Raw genomic sequence first — 20,215 nt, 5'->3', positions numbered from 1 at the left:
TTCATTTTAAAATTCCAGAATCCAGCACAGTATAAAAAATAAATGTAATGTTCTCACCTTTTCAAACAACAAAAAATCCATGCCACAAGTTCCTGTTTAGATATAATTTTCTGCTAACTAAGTTTTCTAATCACATTCAATAAATTTCAGGTACTATTCTATATAGAGTCTAATTTTAGTGTTTAATCCACTAAAACAGTTTGTCCAAGTCACCTTATTATCCATTATACAATGACGAAAATAGGATGGATTTGGTTTCAAAGTTCTTTTCATCAACCCTCTCTCCCACTTTCTAGTACCATGTCAGGGAACCAAATAATTTCACACCTAGAAAGAAACCACTGAAATCTTTCATTGAAATATGGTAACTGAAGCATCCAATTTTTCCTTCAGATGACAAATCAACCTGAATATATAAGCCTGATGATAGAACTTTAAAATTGGATTTAAGCAACGATCTTTACCTTGCAATATTTTTAAAAACTAAGAATGCTGACATGGATCAAGCTCCGTTGGGCAATAATATTTCTTACTAAAGCAGAATTTCTGAACCAATCAATTACTAATGGCTTTTAACTCTCAACAAAATGCAATATGTCATACTTCTTCTGACACAAAACTCACTGCTTTCTACCTCCCCATCCTGCTTTAAGGAAATGTTAAATAGCCAAAAAAGCAGTGGGGAAAGGTATTAAGATTACATATCTCTATCTCCAAACACAGAAAACATATTTCAAACCCATTATGGATTCTATACTGTATCACAAATGAAGCCACTTCCTCACAGGAAGTCTGCCTCCAACACTGAGTCTTATCACAATGTTTAAGGAGGATATACCGAGAGTTTACTTACTACCCAGAAACATCTCACCTGACCTTGTAACCCCCAGAAATGGCATCCCCAGCCTATAATATTATAAAAGTGAATTCCCTACTCTTTCCAAAGTGAAAATAGGATTTTAATGTAAGTACTAAAAAAGTATGTTCAAAATGTCTAGACAATTTATCTTTCAAATTCCCAACAAAAGATAAGTAAGGAGAAATAAAGCGTGCATCAGCCACAGCTGACAAGTCTTCTGCCAACATGCAAGAGTGCATGGGAAAACCACAGTCACGGCACACATCAATAGGAAGGCTAAGCATGAACTGCCACAGAATCTTGCAAGAACACACTGTGTTCTTCCAAAGCAAAATTCAATGTATCTCAGGCAATTTTTATTTTAAAAAACACACACACTTAAAAAATACTTTTAGGTCAATTTTCAATGAACTGTAAGTATGCTCCTCTGTCAGTTAAGTAAAATGCAGGGCAGATCCTTTATTGCTAGCTCCTCACTTTCCACTTCAGATGAGGTTCACTCACATCCATGGGAATTATAAAAATGGGCAAACACTCTCTATAAGGGTTAAATGAGAAAGGGTGGCAATCTGTAGCTCAATAATCCAACCATTCAGTCATCAAATACATACTTGGCAGCTGTTTACCAACTGCCAAGCATATACTAGGTATTAAGTGACAAAGAAAATATTTCACAAAAAGATAGCTGAAGTAGTAATAAAGGGGAATAAAATAACTAATCCTTAGATACAGCTAGGAAGAATGTGGCAATGTTTTTGCTACTCCAGCACCTCTTAGAGGATACTCCTCATCTTGAGCATACCAATCAATTATAATAAGAAATGCCAGAATTCTGAGATTTCATGTAGCATTACTATTTTGTTACACTGTCCCAGAGAACACTTTACTACATGGTTAACAAGACCCACTTCTACTCTCAGTGCAGGAAATAAACAAAAATGCAGAAGTGTGAAAAGGCTGTTAACCTCTAGATTAATTGATGATCCTAACAAGCTGGTTAATGACATGAAGAATGAATAAGTAAGCCAATGCCTGTCTTTATCCCAGCAAAAACAAACAAACAAAATGAGTGAATGAAAAGCACTACAAAATGAATGAAATGCAAATTAACAGAAAAGCAACAAAATAATTTTATCAGAATTCCCACTGAATCATCAACCCTCTTTGGCAAATAAAATCAAAGCCTACAGCAGCAGTTCTCAATATGTGGTCCAAAGATCCTGGGGTCTTGAGACCCTTTCAGAGGATCTGTGAGATCCTCCCTTTTCCAAATACGTGTCTACATAAGAGTAGATTTTCTTCATATATTTCAACCAAAATAATATATCGCAACAGATTAAATGCAGAAACAGGCATGAAAATCCAGCTGCATTGTATTAAGCCAAGCAATGAGATAACAAAAATGTAAAACAAGGCCATTCTTCACACTAAACCTTATTTTGGAAAATATAGGTAGATTTCATAAAAGTATTTGTGCTAACATGTAATGGATTTATAAATGGTTTGTTTGTTTTTTGTTGTTTGTTTGTTTTGAGACAAAGTTTTGCTCTGTCGGCCAGGCTGGAGTGCAATGGCACCATCTTCAACCTCCACCTCCCAGGTTCAAGCAATTCTCCTGCCTCAGCCTCCAGAATAGCTGGGATTACAGGCATATGCCACCATGCCTGGCTAATTTTTGTATTTTTAGTAGAGACAGTGTTCACCATGTTGGCCAGGCTGGTCTCAAACTCCTGACCTCAGGTAATCCGCCCACCTCGGCCTCCCAAAGTGCTGGGATTACAGGCATGAGCCACCACGCCCGGCCTATAATCAGTATTATTATTTTTGAAACAGAGTCTCGTTCTGTCGCCCAGGCTGGAGTGCAGTGGCATGATCTTGGCTCACTACAACCCCCACCTCCCGGGGTTCAAGCGATTCTCCTGCCTCAGCTTCCTGAGTAGCTGGGACTACAGGCACACGCCACCATATCCAGCTAATTTTTGTATTTTTAGTAGAGATGGGGTTTTGCCATGTTGGCCAGGCTGTTCTCAAACCCTTGGCACTCAAGTGATCCACCCGCCTTGGCCTCCCAAAGTACTGGGATTACAGGCGTGAGCCACTGCACCCAGTCTACAATTGTTATTTTAAAAACGAATTAAACAAATATTGTGAAAATTTTTACTTTTAGCCGGGCGCGGTGCCTCATGTCTGTGATCCCAGCACTTTAGGAGGCTGAGGTGTGCGGATCACGAGGCCAGGAGTTCGAAGCCATCCTGGCTAACACGGTGAAACGTATCTCTACTAAAAATACCAAAAAATTACCTGGGCATGGTAGTACATGCCTTTAGTCCCAGCTACTCAGCAGGCTGAGGCAGGAGAATTGCTTGAACCCGAGAGGCGGAGGTTGCAGTGAGCCGAGATTGCATCACTGGACTCCAGCCTCAGCGACAGAGTGAGTGAGACTCTGTCTCCAAAAAAAAAAAAAAAAAAATTTTTTTTACTTTTAATTATTAATACATTAATATCAATACATATAACCCACATAAATAAAGTTCTTTGGAATCCCCAATAAATTTTAAGAGTGTTAAGAGGTCCCAGAGATCAAAAAGTGTCCAAGCTACTAGTCTAGAGCTTACATAAATGAAAATAAAATACTACCACCCGGTGGCAAAAATTAGATAGTGCAATGCTTATCTATAAATTAGGGCCTTTGCAGAGATTTAATAAATATTACATTTGCAAGGAAAATCTAAATTTTAAGCCATACTACAAAATATGTAACAAGATTCATTCTATAAACTGACTATGCTTTGACCTTCAAAAAATTTACCAATTTATCCAAATTTTCTTTTTCTTTTTTTTTTCGAGACAGTTTCGTTCTTGTCGCCCAGACTGGAGTGCAACGGCAGGATCTCGGCTCACTGCAACCTCTGCCTCCCAGGTTCCAGTGATTCTCCTGCCTCAGCCTCCAGAGTAAGCCAGGATTACAGGCACATGCCACCACGCCCGGCTAATTTTTATATTTTTAGTAGAGACGGGGTTCACCATGTTGGCCAGGCTGGTGAACTCCTGACCTCAGGTGATCCACCTGCCTCAGCGTCCCAAAGTGCAGGGATTTCAGGCGTAAGCCACCGCGCCCAGCCCCAAATTTTCATGTATATTTTACATACATATTTATCTATCAAATACCTTGAAAACATCAGGCTAATGTTGAAAAATATTAGGCTAAAGCTAAGTACATTGATTAAATTAGAAATATAATCTTGCACCAAAGAAATGTGTTTTAAATTATTGATAGTTTCAAGTAATAGTGACATTGTTGGAGACATAAATAATTGCATTTTAAAAGCCATTTAAAATAAATTTTCCAGCAGTTATTCATATAGTGCCAAAATACGTACATATTACTTATCTAACATGGCATACTTAAAATCTACTTTAATTCATACTGTTTTTTTTTTTTTTTGCCTGAGAAACATGGAATTTTCTTTGTAAAGCTTATTCTAAGTACCCATGATAAGAAAAAAAAAATAGCCCTTACCCCAGTCCTGTTCATACAAGGCTTGGGAAAGGCACCATGATTCACTTATTGGCATGTGTGGATGCACAAAAATAAGATGTTTTGTGAGACTTAAGACTCCAAGAAAACTTTGTTACATAAATTATCAGCAACTAACAAAGCAGTTAAATACATATGTGATTTTGGTTTGTTATATAAAAATGCATAAATCTTACACACTATTTAAATACATAAAACTACGTTAATGGGTCCTTCAAACATCAAATAAATATGTTCTAATGAATTGCTTTTGGTATATCAGACCTATACTATAAAAATGAATATATGAATAAAAAAACATATTTCCTGCACAAACACATGACAATAAAAAAGCAAAGAACGTTATGAGTTAGTCCAAGTCTTTAAATGCCACCACCAATCATATAAAACACATAACTTCAGCAAAGATGAGGTACATGGAAACGGGGTTTACAAAAGTTACTATACTCTAGAAACTTTCCTAATCTAAGCAAAATATTTTATTCATTTTGCATAATTGTAGGAAAAAACATTTTAACGGGGGGAGGATTAACGTTGTAGCCTGGGTTATTTTTTTAATGGCTATATAAATTTAAATCACTTAAAAGTGGCTAACGAAAAAGACTAAAAGTCTATGGTTAAGAATTTATCCTGAGACAAAACTTTTTATCTAATAAGCTATATGTCAAAATTGTCACAATAGTATTTGTAACAAAACTATAAAATAATCTAGATGATAAACAGTAAGGAAATGATAACCAAGTAAATGATGTACATGCACTTTGACACAGCCATTAAAATATGTTAGTACTTCAGCAACACGTAAAATTGTCAATAACATAAAGCTAAATGGGGGAGAAGAACATACAAAATTGAACGTACAGTATTATTACAATAATATAAAAATAAAAATTAGAGAAAACACTACATGGAAATTTACTAAAACAACAGTGATGTCATTTTCTCTATTTTCCAATTTTTTGGTAATATACTGCATTAATAATTAGCTACCCCTATCTCCTATTCTGATACACATACACACACACACGCACACGCACACACACACACACAGAACAGCCACGAACTAGTGTGAACTTTAGTAGCATTAACATTCTACACTGGTGCTACAATGAGGATATAATTTCCTGGAGTGTTAAAATACAGCATCAGGCACTTAAGCTGAATCACCAAACTTTTCCAAGTTTAAAATCTGGTTAATAGAAGATGTGACCATCTGTTCGTAAGTAACAACAAGAAAGAAACACTATCAACAATTGTAGAAGCGCTTATAACCAATAAACTTATTTTTTGTTTCCTTTATACACTAAAATACATATCTTTAACAAAACAAAAATGCTATGCTATCATACTTCAAAAAATATGCCTAACATTTCCACTAGAGAGGAGACTATTTAAGAATTACAGGTTGATACACCATCCTGAAATCAGTATACCACCGTGTTCACAGTCTCAGTATTTTATAACAGAATTATTCTTTTATGCCAGCATGCAAAAACAGAAAAAGAAAATAAAGAATCATTCTGTTTAAAACCAAAGACATTCAGATTTCCTCTGTCCTCCAACATATGAAAGGCACCACAATTCATCTAGAAAAACATATGAGGAGCAGCTTAAGAGACTGTTTCCCAAGAAAAGTAGTGGGGAACGTTCTTGAGCTGATTTTGACATCCAGAATAAGTGAGCCAAAGGAATCAGTGATTTGTTTACTAATATCCACATCAAGAATTACTAGCAGTATCAAGACTTAACCTCTCTCTCCAGCTTGCAAACGCTTGGGGAGTTTATTTTCCTAGGTAACCAGTTTTTATGTAGATATATCACTTCTAAAATCTTAATAGTAACGCTGTGCTGTAATGATATTAATATTTCCTTCACATGACCAGTTCTTATGTGTTTAACCTTTGAATTTTAAATCTAACAAAGAAAATAAATATTTAATAGAGCAATTGAATTTTCCAACAGCCAGACTATTTATAGAAATCCTACTTCCTTTACACTGAATTTTTCTTTTTTTTTTCCTCCTTTTTTTAAAATTATACTTTAAGTTCTAGGGTACATGTGCACAATGTGCAGGTTTGTTACCTATGTACACTTGTGCCACGTTGGTGTGCTGCACCCATCAACTCGTCAGCACCCATCAACTCATCATTTACATCAGGTATAACTCCCAATGCACTGACCTTTTCTTATGCTTAGTGCTTAATTGGAAGTTTTCTTTCAATTGGCATACACACTTTACATTTGAATAAGAACCACTTCCTACTTGAACAGTTCTGTTTAGACCCAATTAAGACTATTAAATGAAATACAGTTTGTGTGCCTAAAACTAGCTTTCATTATAGATGTAAAAGGCATTATCTTCAATGTAGAGCCAGTTTGTTACAACTTTGTATCATAGCCCTCATTTATTATGACTACAAATATAATTTTAAAAAAATCTATAAAAGCACTTACAACTTTGTTATCTAAAGACTTTCCAAAATAAATATATCCATTAATAATTTAAATCTGGCAGGGCGCAGTGGCCAACGCCTGTCATCCCAGCACTTTGAAAGGCCAAGGAGGACAGATTCCCTGAGGTTGGGAGTTCGAGACCAGCCTGGCCAACATAGTGAAACCCCGTCTCTGCTAAAAGTACAAAAATTAGCCAGCAGTGGTGGCACACATCTGTAATCCCGGCTACTCAGGAGACTGAGGCACGAGAATCACTTGAACTCAGGAGGCGGAGATTGCAGCGAGTCAAGATTGTGCCCAAAAAAAAGTAATAATAATAGTAATTTAAATCTTAATTCTTATAGTATTTATTAATTTTTGACAGTATTAATAGAAAAAATTTTAAACCTTTAGGCTATCAAATATTTATAAAAATATGGTTTATGAAAAACACACTTAAAGACAAAATATATCTGTTCTGGAGAAGCAAGCAAGGGAAGGAAATGTGTACTACTAAAGGTTTAACTGGAACATATACATGGAAAATTTTATCCTGCATGTGAATGAACTATATATTTTGTCTATCTTTTCACCATTTACCCTTTTCAACTTGATATTTATTCATCAGTTTCTATCTCCTCATTAAGTACACCCAATTTCAAAAGAAATTTAATCCCCTGACCAACATTTTCTCTTTACTGACTACAATAGTCAACAAAAAGCAGTTCTAAAAATGGAAAGGCTTGATATGAGAAGCTAAGGCTATGCATTAGATTTTCTGTTCACTGAAAGCAAAGTTGTTGAACCAATGTCTTATAACACTCAAACTGGTTCTAGAAAGTCTTCAAAGATTATATTCTGAAAGATGCCATCTACTCTCTCTAAAGGGAAGTTTTCTCAGGTTTGATGAGAACAAATTCATTAACTAAATTCCCCAGTCACTTTATCCATAAAATAACTGCAAGAAGATGAGGAGATATTTATGAAATAGTCAACTGTTTCTCTGTGTCGAGACCCAGTCCCCTTCTTAACACCTTAAAATCTGGTTTGTAAAATCATTTCTCAAAACTGCATCCTCCAAATCATAGCCCTATCAAATTCAAAGACCTTTCCAAAGTCTTCGTCTTACCTTCTCCACTTCTTGAAACACATCTTATATTCCCCCAAAAACCTAACTATCCACAATTTCTATGACTTCATGAGGTAACTTTTTTTTTTTTTCTCATTTATGTCTCATTGCCAAACTCAAGACCTCCATATGGTTAAGAGCACAGACGTGAGTCACAATGCCTGGATTAAATCTTGAGTATATACTTACCCTCTGTGCAGAAATGTGGGTAAATTACTTAACTTCTACATTCTGAGGTTTGCTTATTTGTAAAATGAAGATAACAGTATTATTCCACACACTTGTGAGGATGCAACACAAGTAAATACAAGCAAAGCCCTTAAAGCAGAGCATTACTAAAGTAAGTAATGGCTAGCAGCAGTATTAACAATAGTAGTAGTAGCAGCAACAAGTGCTAAATAAGTGTCAGCAGAGGCAGCTGCTGCTGTTACTACCACGACTATTACTACTACTGTAAAACTTAATCTTTTGTAGAAATCAGCCTCTCCTAGAGATTTAACCACAGGTTTCAATCCTAGGCTGACGACTCCTGAAAGATGTTCCAGTTTCTTATTTCCAAATTCCTGCAACTCAATTCCATTTGAAAAATTCATGACTGGCTCAAATTCAATGTATCTAAACAAACCCATCGTTTCACTCCAATTCTCAACTTCCCCATTTAGATTTCCTATTCTAATTCCACACTACTATTCATTAAGTATCCTAAGCTTAAAACTCTGAAGTCAACTTAGAGTCCTTACTTTTCTTCTGCCTCCCTGAGTTAATTAGAGACCAAATTCTACAGATTCTATCTGTCTTCTCCTTCCCAGAACCACCATGCTAGCAAGGTGGCCAAAGCTCACAGTCCCTAAAATCTGGATTTCTGTCTTTGCTTCTAAGTTTGACTTCCTATTTCATTTATTTTCTATGTAAAACTAGCTCCCATCACACTATGCCTTCCTATTACTGGCTTCCTGTTACTTTGTATATCAAAGTCTAAACTCAGCTACCTACCTTTTAAGATTTCAATAGTCAGTTCCTTTACAATCCAACTGCATTTCTCACTTCAGCAAGAATGGTTTTCAGCTGATTCACACACCCACCATGATCACTGTGCCTGTTCATGGCATCGTAGCATCTGAAACGTGTGCTGCCTACACCTCTCGTTAGGCCCATTCTATTCATTATTTGAGGTCCAATTCAAAATTCACATCTTCCCTGATAGGAAGTCACAATTCATCCTGCTCTCCCCCTTTCAAACATCCCTCCTTTCCTAGCTTTAGTCAGTTTTGTACCTTGTTGAATACTATGCTGGGTTCTATACTTTATAGCCCAGCATTTATTGTGTCAAAACACGCTATTAACACTAAAGTGATCATTATTCTCTTTAAAAGCAGACTATAACTTATACTTTTTGTTTACCCTAAAGCATCTATAAGGTAACAATTATTTAATAAATACCATGCTGTACCTTACTGGGAAGTTCTAAAATTTTAAACGTGGATTTTGATACTCTGTCAGCAAACATTTTCTGTAAGGGGCCAGATGATAAATATTTTAGGTTTTGTAGATCACATACGATCTCTGTCATATATTTTTCTTTTCTTCAACTATTTAAAAATTTAAAAATCATCCTTAGCCTAAGGGCCGTACATAAACAGTTTGCCAACCTCTGCCTCCTCTAATGAGCAGAGATGGGTGTCTTATTAGGAGCCTCTACAGTTAAGAATTTTTATCAATATTTAACTCATTTTTTTAAAATATTGGTCAAGCACTTTAAATAACTTTTGAGTTCCAACATAAACCAAGTAACCCTCAAGTTCTTACCAGCTCTTTCGGACTTTTCTTTCTGTTCTCGCAATTCCTCTCCCTGGGTAGTCATCTGTTTGATGCGACTACGGAGTTGAGCAATTTCTTCTTCTTTCATTTCCAGGGTTTCATGCATCTGACGTTTTGTCTCTGCGATTACCATTCCCTGAATAGAAGTGAAGACTCTAAAATATTTGCATAACAAAACTGCATCAACAGCACAGATAAAACTTAATTTAAAAGGCAGAAAAAGGCCGAGCATGGTGGCTCATGTCTGTAATCCCAGCACTTTGAGAGGCCAAGCAGGGTGGATGGCCTGAGGTCAGGAGTTTGATACCGGCCTGGCCAACATGGCGAAACCCTGTCTCTACTAAAAATACAAAAATTAGCCAGGCGTGGTGACACATGCCTGTAATCCCAGCCACTCAGGAGGCTGAGGCAGAAGAATTGCTTGAACCCAGGGGGCGGAGGTTGAAGTGAGCTGAGATCATGCCATTGCACTCCAGCCTAGGTGACAGAGCGAGACTCCATCTCAAAAAAAATTAAAATTGAAAATTAAAATAAAAGGCAGAAAAAAATGATATTTCTTGCTAAGTACAGCGTAACAATTATTTCAGTACTTCACAAACTGAGGTCTGTTTTCTGCTCTAATCCTATTACCTAGCATAACAGGGTATTTTTTACATTAAAAAATTTTAATAGTTTAACCCTTAATGCATTAAAACATTATTACTTAAAATATTTAATTTATAACCTTTCTACAAATGTGCTGTCTTAGAAAACAGTTTATAATGAACAAAATATAGTCTTCTGAACTTGGCTTGATGCTACAATAAACTACAAATATTGATCTGTGCTATAACATGGGGATAACCCCAGAGACTGAGAATGGAAGGTGCCTGCTGCCACACTGGATAAAGCAAAATCCCAGGACACATCTACCTGGTTTTTCTCTTTCTTCCTGTGACTGTCTCTGGTACCACCACTACTCCTTACTTTGCTCAGTAAGGCATCCCCATTCCTCCAACTTGCTAGTTACTTCTGTTCCCTCTTTCTGGATAATCTACGCTAGAAATGCAGCTCAGCAGCGGAAAAAGATAACCAAATTGTATGAAGCAAAAAAGTCATTTAGGACTAACAAAAAATGAGATGGTTCACTTGTCTGTTGAAAAAATGTTCAGACTTTGTGACAACTATTTCATGGTCTTAAGATTACAGGGTTTGCCAACCCTTACTTTAGAGTATGACTCTTTCAGATGGCTAATATTAACGGAGAAATAGAAAGATAACAACCAGGTAAGTAAGACACTGTTATATGAAATCTCAAAACAAAATCATGGAACTTCAGTTTCTTCAAAAACCAAAATATAGTGGAAAGAGAAGGAGAGAAGATAATCGAACCTCTAAATTAAAAGAAATCTTGAGAGTCATATCAACCAATTGCAATGAAAAAACTTTATAAGGACCCTGATTCATAAAAGAGCAAAAAATATATGAGACTAGAGAAAATCTGAAACTGACTAGATAGCAGGTCATATTAAAAAATTATTAAATTTTTAGATGTGATCATGATAATGTGGTTGTATTATTGTAAAAATAACATCTTTTATTTTAAAGATATATTAAAATACTTTTGGAAAAAAATGATAAAATTTCTTGGATTTGCTCTAAAACAACTCTGGGATGAGTAGGACAACGAGAGTTGAGAAGGTACAGATGAAACAAGGTTAGTCATGAGATGTTAATTGTTGAAGATGGGTGGTGGGTTCACAGAAATTCATTTTAGCAGCTTTTCTTTTGTAAATGTTTTAAGTTCTTAGTAACACAAAAAAAATTTTTAAATAGGCCCTCAAGAAGTTTATAATCTAGCAAAGCAATATTATCAAAAGGATGAAAAAGACTGCCAATATATTTTAACAGCAGGACAGCTGTGACATGTTCTTAATTACATGACCACTTAAAATACTGTAGTGATAACCCGGCATATTAAAGAAACTAGTGGATGGTATGGAACAAACTGGGAGCTGCTTAGAAAAAGGACCCAAGAACTTGGGACTGAAAGACTTAGGTCAAAACTGTTAACCCATGAATTTTCTGGTTGTCTTTGCTGCATAGCTATAGCTGCTGCTCCAACTCCAAACTACCAAAGGTAAGACTCATTCCTTCCTCAATCCTCCAGTCTCACCTACACATTCTAAAATTTATTTGTAGAAATTGTTATTTATGCTAATATATAAATTATCACTTATTTACTTTTTGTTTTTTTAAGAGACAGGGTCTCACCCTGTCACCCAGGCTGCAGTACAGTAGTGTGATCATAGCTCATAGCAGCCTCTTACTCTGGGCTCAAGCAATCCTCCTGCCTCAGCCTCCCGAGTAGCTGGGACCACAGGCATATACCAACATACCCAGCTAATTTTTTACTTTTTGTAGACAGGGGGTCTTGCTTTACTGCCCAGGTTGATCTTGAACTTCTGGTTTCAAGCAATCCTCCCGCCTCAGTCTCCCAAAGTGCTGAGATTAAAGAGATGAGACACTGTGCCCAGCCCCTTATTTATTTTTTAGGCAACTTATCTGAGAGATTAGTCTGTTTCCATATTATTTGAAAGAACATACTGATACCATTCACATTTAGAATGCCTTAACTATAAATAATTTAACTTTTCTCTGTAATGTAGTTATGTACTATAAATATAAACTTACTTTGCAACAGTTATTCTAGTCTACAAATCAAAATGCTGACTGGGATCAAGAAATCAGAGAATCAGTTTCACACAATACAAAACTAAGGCTAGTAGTTACATAAATCTAGAAATTAAAAAGATTTTTCATGGAAAAAGCTGCCATAATTTTGGAAAACAGAAACAAGCATGAATGTTTCCAACTGTTTCCAAAAGTAAATGTTGGGGCCTCTTGACAAATTTTAGTATCATAGGTTTTGTTGTTTTACCTTATCTTGTTCAAGCTGTTCAATTAAGTTCTTTGCATCACGTAACTGAGTGATAAGTTTAGTCTTCTCAGCCATATGAAGGTCCTAAAAAAAATTTTGAAATTCATTTCCATCTCTAATAAAGCTTCTTCTCATTTGAGAACTCTAAAACATTTATCTAATTTATATACATGTTACAGTGTAGAAGGAGAAAAGTACACAGGAAGTCTCAAGGTATAGTAAGTGTTATATAGGCCAGGGCAAACAAGAATGTCCTTTCCATCCACTCTCCTTTCCCGGAGGTACAAGCCATGCTGTGGAGCCTGTGGATCTAACTTTACAGGATTAAATTAGAACAAAACTCATCTGCTCTTTTACCTTTATCTTTTCTAGTTCTTGAAGTCTTTCATCCAGTTGTTCTTGCAGAGCTTCTTTTTCACTAGTTAATAGTGTACATTGTTCCTTATGTGACTGAATTGTTTCCTTACAACGCTTAAGTAGGTTCTCTTGACGCTTAACTCTTTGCTGGAGTGTTTCCAGTGTTTTAGCAGAAGTTCCATCTTCCACTAACAATAAAGCAGCATAAGGAGGGGCCATCAGTAAGGAATATGAAACCGCCTTTGGAAAATTATGACTGAGACAGTGAAAGAGATCTAACCTAACTGACTCCATCTTGGTTCTAACCTTTAAGCTGTCATTGTTCGCTCCTGGGTGTAGGCCGAACTAACTTTGGGAGAACTTATAGTTTAAAACAAAGACAATAAAAGCCATTTCCCAAACAAACCTCCTTCTTGCATGGGGACCAGACTGCCTTTGTAGGACTAACAAATTAGCCAAAAGATTAGAATTTATCGTTTAGGAGTCATGCATCTGAAGGCTACAAGATTCTGACCACCACTAAACGGCTCCTAATATCACTGCTTGAGATATTTTGCAGACCCTGCACTTGATGGATCAGCTGGCAACACCCAGATAGATAAATTGGCTCATCTGATCTTGTGGCTCTCATCCAGGAAGTGACTCAGCACAAGAAGACAGCTTTGACTACCTATGATATCATCTCTGACCTGACCAATCAGCACTCCTGGCTCACTGGCTTCCCCGCATCCACTAAATTGTCCTTAAAAACTCGGATCCACAAATGCTTGGAGAGACTAATTTGAGTAAAATAAAACTCCGGTCACGTGCAGTCGGCTCTGTGTGAATTACTCTTTCTCTACTGCAATTCCCCTGTCTTGATAAATCAGCTCTGTCTAGGCAGTGGGCAAGGTGAACCCATTGGGCGGTTACAAATATAAGGGCGCTTTAGTAACAGTCTGTTAGTACACAGGAGTGTATTTCCTTTTTTTTTTTTTTTTTTTTTTTTTTTTTTTTTTTTTTTTTTTTTGAGACGGGAGCCTCGCTCTGCCACCAGGCTGGAGTGCAGTGGCCGTGATCTCAGCTCACTGCAACTCCATCTCCTGGTTCAAGCAATTCCCCTGCCTCAGCCTCCCGAGTAGCTGGGATTACAGGTGCATGCCACCACGTCCGGCTAATTTTTTTTATTTTTAGTAGAGATGGGGTTTCACCATGTGGGCCAGACTAGTCTCGAACTCCTGACCTCAGGCAATCCGCCTGCCTTAGCCTCCCAAAGTGCTGGGATTACAGGCGAGAGCCACCATGCCCAGCCAGGAGTGTATTCTTACACCAACATTCTGCTATACTCTTAGTCAAATGAAGAAGGGACAACCCTAGTCAGCTAATAAACTGGCACCCTTCCAAAACTTTACTTAGTATTAGTTGTTTAGTCTTTATCTGAAGAAGCTTAGTAGTGAATTCACCTCTTTGCAGTTCAACCCCATTCAGAATGGCACAGTAGTTAACTAACATTAACTGAATCCACCCTCCTTAAAATAACAGTTTGATAATCATCTTTTGTTATTCAAAATTATGTGTCTTCGCTCACCTCCCAAAAGGATTAATAAAGTACAGTGTTCTTCCCAACCACACTCTAATCTCTTTCTGAGAGAAGTTCTGGTAAGTGCAGCTTTCTCCATCACTTTACATTTATGAGTCTGAAGTTTCCACATTTGGGGAATTTCGGGAACGAGCCCCCGCCCCACCACCCGACCATAGGCTGGCTGCTCAGACAGTTAACTGTTCAACTACTTACTCCAAGTTTATCGTAAGTCCCTTTGAAAGAAAAAGCTAGGAAATAAAAGATGGGAATTTTATTGCGTATATACCTCAAAGCCTCAAAGCAAAGAAGGCTACAACTGAATTTTAAGACAAAATATAGCTATTTCTTCTTTTCCAGTTAAAAGCAATTAATAGGAAATAGGACAAATACAAATATCTATGAATATAGAAATATTTAAGCAATATTATTTAAAAACTAAAATATCCAAACAATTACACATAGCACATTTATTAGCATGTAAGCAGAACTGGCCTGTTCATATGACACCTAGCTACTGCTATGAATAAAACAGTGTAGCATAATAAATGAATTTCAATTATAATGAAAATGTGGTATTACTCACAGACTATGACATTTTTGCATATTAAAACAATTATTTTTGTTGGGCACAGTGACTCGCGCCTGTAATCCCAATATTTTGGGAGGTGGAGACAGGCAGATTACTTGAGATTAGGAGTTTGAGACCAGCCTGGCCAACATGGTGAAAGCCCATCTCTACTGAAAATACAAATATTAGCCGGGCGTGGTGGTGCACACTTGTAATCCCAGCTATGCAGGAGGATGACACAGGAGAATCACTTGAACCCAGGAGACAGAGGTTGCAGTGAGCCGAGATCATGCCACTGCACTCCAGCCTTGGCAACAGAGTGAGACACCATCTCAAATAAACAAACAAATAAAAAACACTTATTTTCTTCTAAATAACAAAGAACCAAAAAAACAAAAAAAAAAAAACCCTTGCATCTTCATGAAACTCTTAGGACCACGGACACTTCTACCTCAGCCCACATCTATCAGCTCACATCCTGGAATCTCTCAAAATCCTCCTCTAGGTTTTCTTGGGGTTTTGTTTTCGTTTTTCTTTTTCTTGTGGAGAAGGGTTTTCTCTATGTTGCCCAGGCTGGTCTCAAACTCCTGAACTCAAGTGATCCTCCCACACTGGCCTCCCAAAGTGTTGGGAATACAGGTGTGAGCCAAGGAGCCTGACCCTCCTCTAGTTTTTAAATTAACCTTTTGACAAAATGAAGCTTACCTACTGGCTCTACATCACTCTCTGTATTCTCTTCTTTAGTCAAGAATTCAGCCTGTGGTTCCAGCTGAGGAAGTGGTTTCAGTACATCAACATTCATCGGGCCATTTCGTAATCGTTGTTTCAGCAGAGAAACCTAATATAAATGTGCTTTATTAGAAAAAAGTCAAAAAAAACTATGGGAGTAGTACAATTGTCCCTTGGTATCTGTGGGGGATTGGTTCCAGGATTCCCTGTCAATACCAAAATTCGCAGGAGCTCAAGTCCATTATATAAAATGGTGTAGTATTTGCATATAGTCTACACACATCCTCCAGTATACTTTAAATCATCCCTAGATTACATAAACTACCTAAATAATGAAAATGTTATGCAAATAGTTGTTATACTATATATATTTTAGAAAATAATGACAAGAAAAAAGTCTACATGTTCACTACACATGGTTTTTTCCTCCTAAATATTTTTATCCAGTTGGTTGAATCCACACATACAAAACATATCAATGTAGACGGCTTATTGTACTTTCTTTAAAACAGAGAGAGGATGGATTAAATGATACTCTTCTTACTAAAGTGGGGAAAATAAAACAAAAGTTTACCCCAATACAGTCGGTTTTGTATTTGCTATTATTATTATGCAGTTAGTCAAAAGACACAATAAATAAAAAAGTATCCTTAACATTAACTGAGGAGCTAGGAGTGGTGGCTCATGCCTATAATCCCAACACCTTGTGAGGCCAAGGAGGAAGGATCGCTTGAGTCCAGGAGTTTGAGACCAGCCTGGGCAACAGAGTGAGACCCCATCTCTACAAAAAATTTTAAAAATTAGCTGGGCATGGTGGCATATGCCTGTAGTCCCAGCTACTCTGGAGGCAGAGGCTGGAGGATTGCTCAAGTCCAGGAATTCGAGATTGCAGTAAGCTATGATGATGCCACTGCACTGCAGCCGGGGTAAAAGAGCAAGACCCTGTCTCAAAAAAAAAAATTAAAAATAAAAAAATTGAGGAAAGCAAAAGTTTTAAAATAGGTCTTAAAAAAGAAAAAACTTTTGGAACCTTGCAGATATCCAAATCAAACCCCTCTATTTTCCTTATCCAAAAAATTCCATACTTTTCTTTCATTCTTTTACCTGAGTTTGGAGAACACTGATATATTGATCTTTCTCCTCTAAAGATGCATCAAACTCCTCTTGGAGATGTTTCTTTGCCTGCTGGTCCATTTGGAGCTCCTAAAACAAAATGATTTACAGGCAATTTTCAGTATAAAACAAAAAATATAAACTTAAATTTTTCAAAATTTAAAAACATGTTGAATACAGATTTACATTTCCCTTAAGGTATCAGTGACAATAATTAGCGAATAATCAGCATGTAAAACATTAACAAATAATTTTGTTCCTTAAAGAATGTGAAGATCCAAGGCTGCATTGATAATAATGTGGAGAAAATAAATAATCACTTAAGATAGGCCAGGTGCGGTGGCTCATACCTGTAATCCCACACTTTGGGAGGCCGAGGAGGGTGGATCACTTGAGGTCAGGAGTTCAAGACCAGCCTGGCCAACATGGTGAAACCCCATCTCTACTAAATATGCAAAAATGAGCTGGGTGTGGTGGCAGGCATCTGCGGTCCCAGTTACTCGGGAAGCTGAGGCAGGAGAATCACTTGGGGGCAGAGGTTGCAGTGAATTGAGGCTTGCCACTGCACTCCAGCCTGGGTGACAGAATGAGGCTCGGTCTCCCAAAAAAAAAAAAAAAAAAAAAAAATTACTGAAGATAAAAGTAAAACTTTGAGACTCTTACTACTTGTGTTATATTATATTCATTTGATCTGAAATCAAATTATTATATACCAAACAGATAGCCAGTAGAGTCTTCCTCCCCCCAATATATAAAAGTGTCTGATAGTCGAAACCAAATGCTTTCTCATCTGTAAAATGAAATTTCTAGTTCCTGCAATTAGTTAAAATGCTGCTTTCTTTAGGTCATTAACAAGCCTTCCTAACCAAATCCACTTATTTTTCTCTCTCTGCAATACCAGCCACCAGTAATTACCCTTTCATTTTAGGTATAGTCACATACCACGTAACAACGTTCTGGAAAATGACGGACCACATATACGACGGTGCTTTCATAATATTATAACGTATTTTTACTGTGCTTTTTCTATGTTTAGATAGACTTGGATATACAAATACCATTATGTTACAACTGTCTACAGAATTCAGTACAGTAACATGCTGTACAGGCTTATAGCTTAGGAACAATAATACAATATTGCCTAAGAATATAGTAGGTTATACCATCTAGGTTTTTGAAAGAACACTCTGTGGTATTCGCACAATGACAAAATCACCTATGGAAGCTTTTCTTGGCTATATCTGCTGACCATGGCTTTAGGGCTCTTGGCTACATTCCTGTCAATTATAGTTTCCTCTTTGTCCTTCACTGATTCCTTCCAGCCCTCTGGATTCAACCTTGTGTCTTCTGCGTTTCTCCCTTAGAACGCTAGAGGTTAGCATATGGAAATATCAAACAGTCCTTTATCATTCTGGGATTCCTATACTTCACTAGTTCCCTAAATTCAAAATATTCAAAGTCACATTTTACTTATCTTTGTTAATCCCTGCATATAATCATTTTTTTATTACTTTTTCTAGAATGTTTAGATCCTATCTTTTACCATAACTATAACCACAGTCCAGGTGTCTAAAACTTTAGATCAGGGATGCCCAATCTTTTAGCTTCCCTAGGCCACACTGGAAGAAAAAGAATTGTCTTGGGCCACATATAAAATACACCAACTATAGCTGATGAGCATTTAAAAAAAAAAAAATCACAAAAAAAAAACCTCACAATGTTTTAAGGAAGTTTACAAATTTGTGCTGGGCCGCATTCAAAGCCGTCCTGGGCTGCATGCAGGCCATGGGCTGCAGGTTGGACAAGCTTGTGATAGTTAATTTCCTTCACTAGACTTCTAGACAGATTCCTTACCTCAAGTCCTCCTCTAATTTAATCCATCCCTCACACATTTGCTAGAAAAATTTTCCTCAAACAATATTTTCAAAGACTTCTAAGCAACTCCCTCTTCTCACATTGTTTCAAACATTAATTCTCAAAACACTGAGAACTGCCCCAGCAAAACACTGAGGTACTATCTAATACACTTATAAGTGTCCTCTATTCTGCCCAACACCCACATTGCCCCAATATCTCCGAGCATATTTTTTCCTTTTCCTCTCACAAATGTCTCCTGACTTGACATTCCCACAGCAGTAGTCTCCAAATGCTGGTCATGGCCTAAATAAAGTTTTCAGAGATCCATAGTGAAATAAGAAACAAAAGCCAATGTGGAGAGATTTTCTTGGATCTTAAATTCCTTTCATGGAAGTAGCTGTTACTTTGTCCTGGGAACATGTCCTTCCTAATTGCTTTGGTACTAAAACAACTTTTTTTTTTTTTTTTTTTTTTTTTTTTGAGATGGAGTCTCGCTGTCACCAGGCTGAAGTGCAGTGGTGCGATCTAGGCTCACTGCCGAATTCCACCTCCTGAGTTCAAGTGATTCTCCTGCCTCAGCCTCCTGAGTAGCTGGGACTACAGGTGCATGCCACCACACCCAGCTAATTTTTGTTATTTTTAGTAGAGACAGGGTTTCACCATGTTGGCCAGGAAGGTCTCTATCTCTTGACCTCGTGATCCATCTGCCTCAGCCTCCCAAAGTGCTGGGATTACAGGCATAGGTGTGAGCCACTGCGCTCGGGAGCCACTGTGTCCGGCCACAACTTCTTTAATGAAATAATGGCAATAAAAGAATCTGGGTGCTTATTCCTGATGTCTTTATTCCGAAATACAACAGTTAGTGGCCCTATGACAACTCCCTTCTCCCCCACTTCTGGAAGGAACTGGAAGGTAAAATTCATTTCTTCCGAATAATTTCCTACAACCTACAACCTTCCATGCTCGGCTCTGTTACAGAGCGGTCCTAACAGCCCACCAAAACAAAAAACCAAAAAACACTCCTCGATTTATACTACAGTTTTCAGATTTTGCATGTTTTCATTTCTTCATCTAGACAGAAAGTTCTCCGATACAAGGGAGCATCTTTTAATCATGTCCCCTTCTCCCTCTCCCGGCTACCTATACATTATTTTGTCAATATGTTAGCCCAGTGAGGCTTGGGTCAAACTTCCAAGATAATGTATTCGTGCTGTGTGAAGCCATTAAGTTGGTGGTAATTAGAAAACTAACACATGTAGGTGGATTAAAAAACAACAACAAATTCTTCAATCTGTGATTCTGATAAGTATTAATATTTCCTAATAGAGGAAGA

The 20,215-nt window shown here is 37.1% G+C and overlaps 1 protein-coding gene across 2 annotated transcripts in view; it reads right to left on the bottom strand.

Moving 5' to 3' along the window:
• GOLGA4 (golgin A4) overlaps positions 1-20,215 on the bottom strand; it is a 119,677-nt gene that overhangs the window by 55,325 nt on the left and 44,137 nt on the right. For both annotated transcript variants that reach the window (XM_017866586.1, XM_017866582.1), the window contains 5 exons: positions 17,017-17,115; positions 15,889-16,021; positions 13,055-13,242; positions 12,698-12,781; positions 9,766-9,913 (listed from right to left, as the gene is read on the bottom strand). In XM_017866586.1, coding sequence (XP_017722075.1) covers positions 9,766-9,913; positions 12,698-12,781; positions 13,055-13,242; positions 15,889-16,021; positions 17,017-17,115 — 652 coding nt within the window. The remainder of the gene's footprint in view (positions 1-9,765; positions 9,914-12,697; positions 12,782-13,054; positions 13,243-15,888; positions 16,022-17,016; positions 17,116-20,215) is intronic.

This window comes from Rhinopithecus bieti, unplaced genomic scaffold (genome assembly GCF_001698545.2).
Source record: "Rhinopithecus bieti isolate Rb0 unplaced genomic scaffold, ASM169854v2 scaffold_2432, whole genome shotgun sequence".
In the NCBI taxonomy this organism is placed as follows: Eukaryota; Metazoa; Chordata; class Mammalia; order Primates; family Cercopithecidae; genus Rhinopithecus; species Rhinopithecus bieti.
This window is presented reverse-complemented; position numbering and strand designations above follow the sequence as displayed.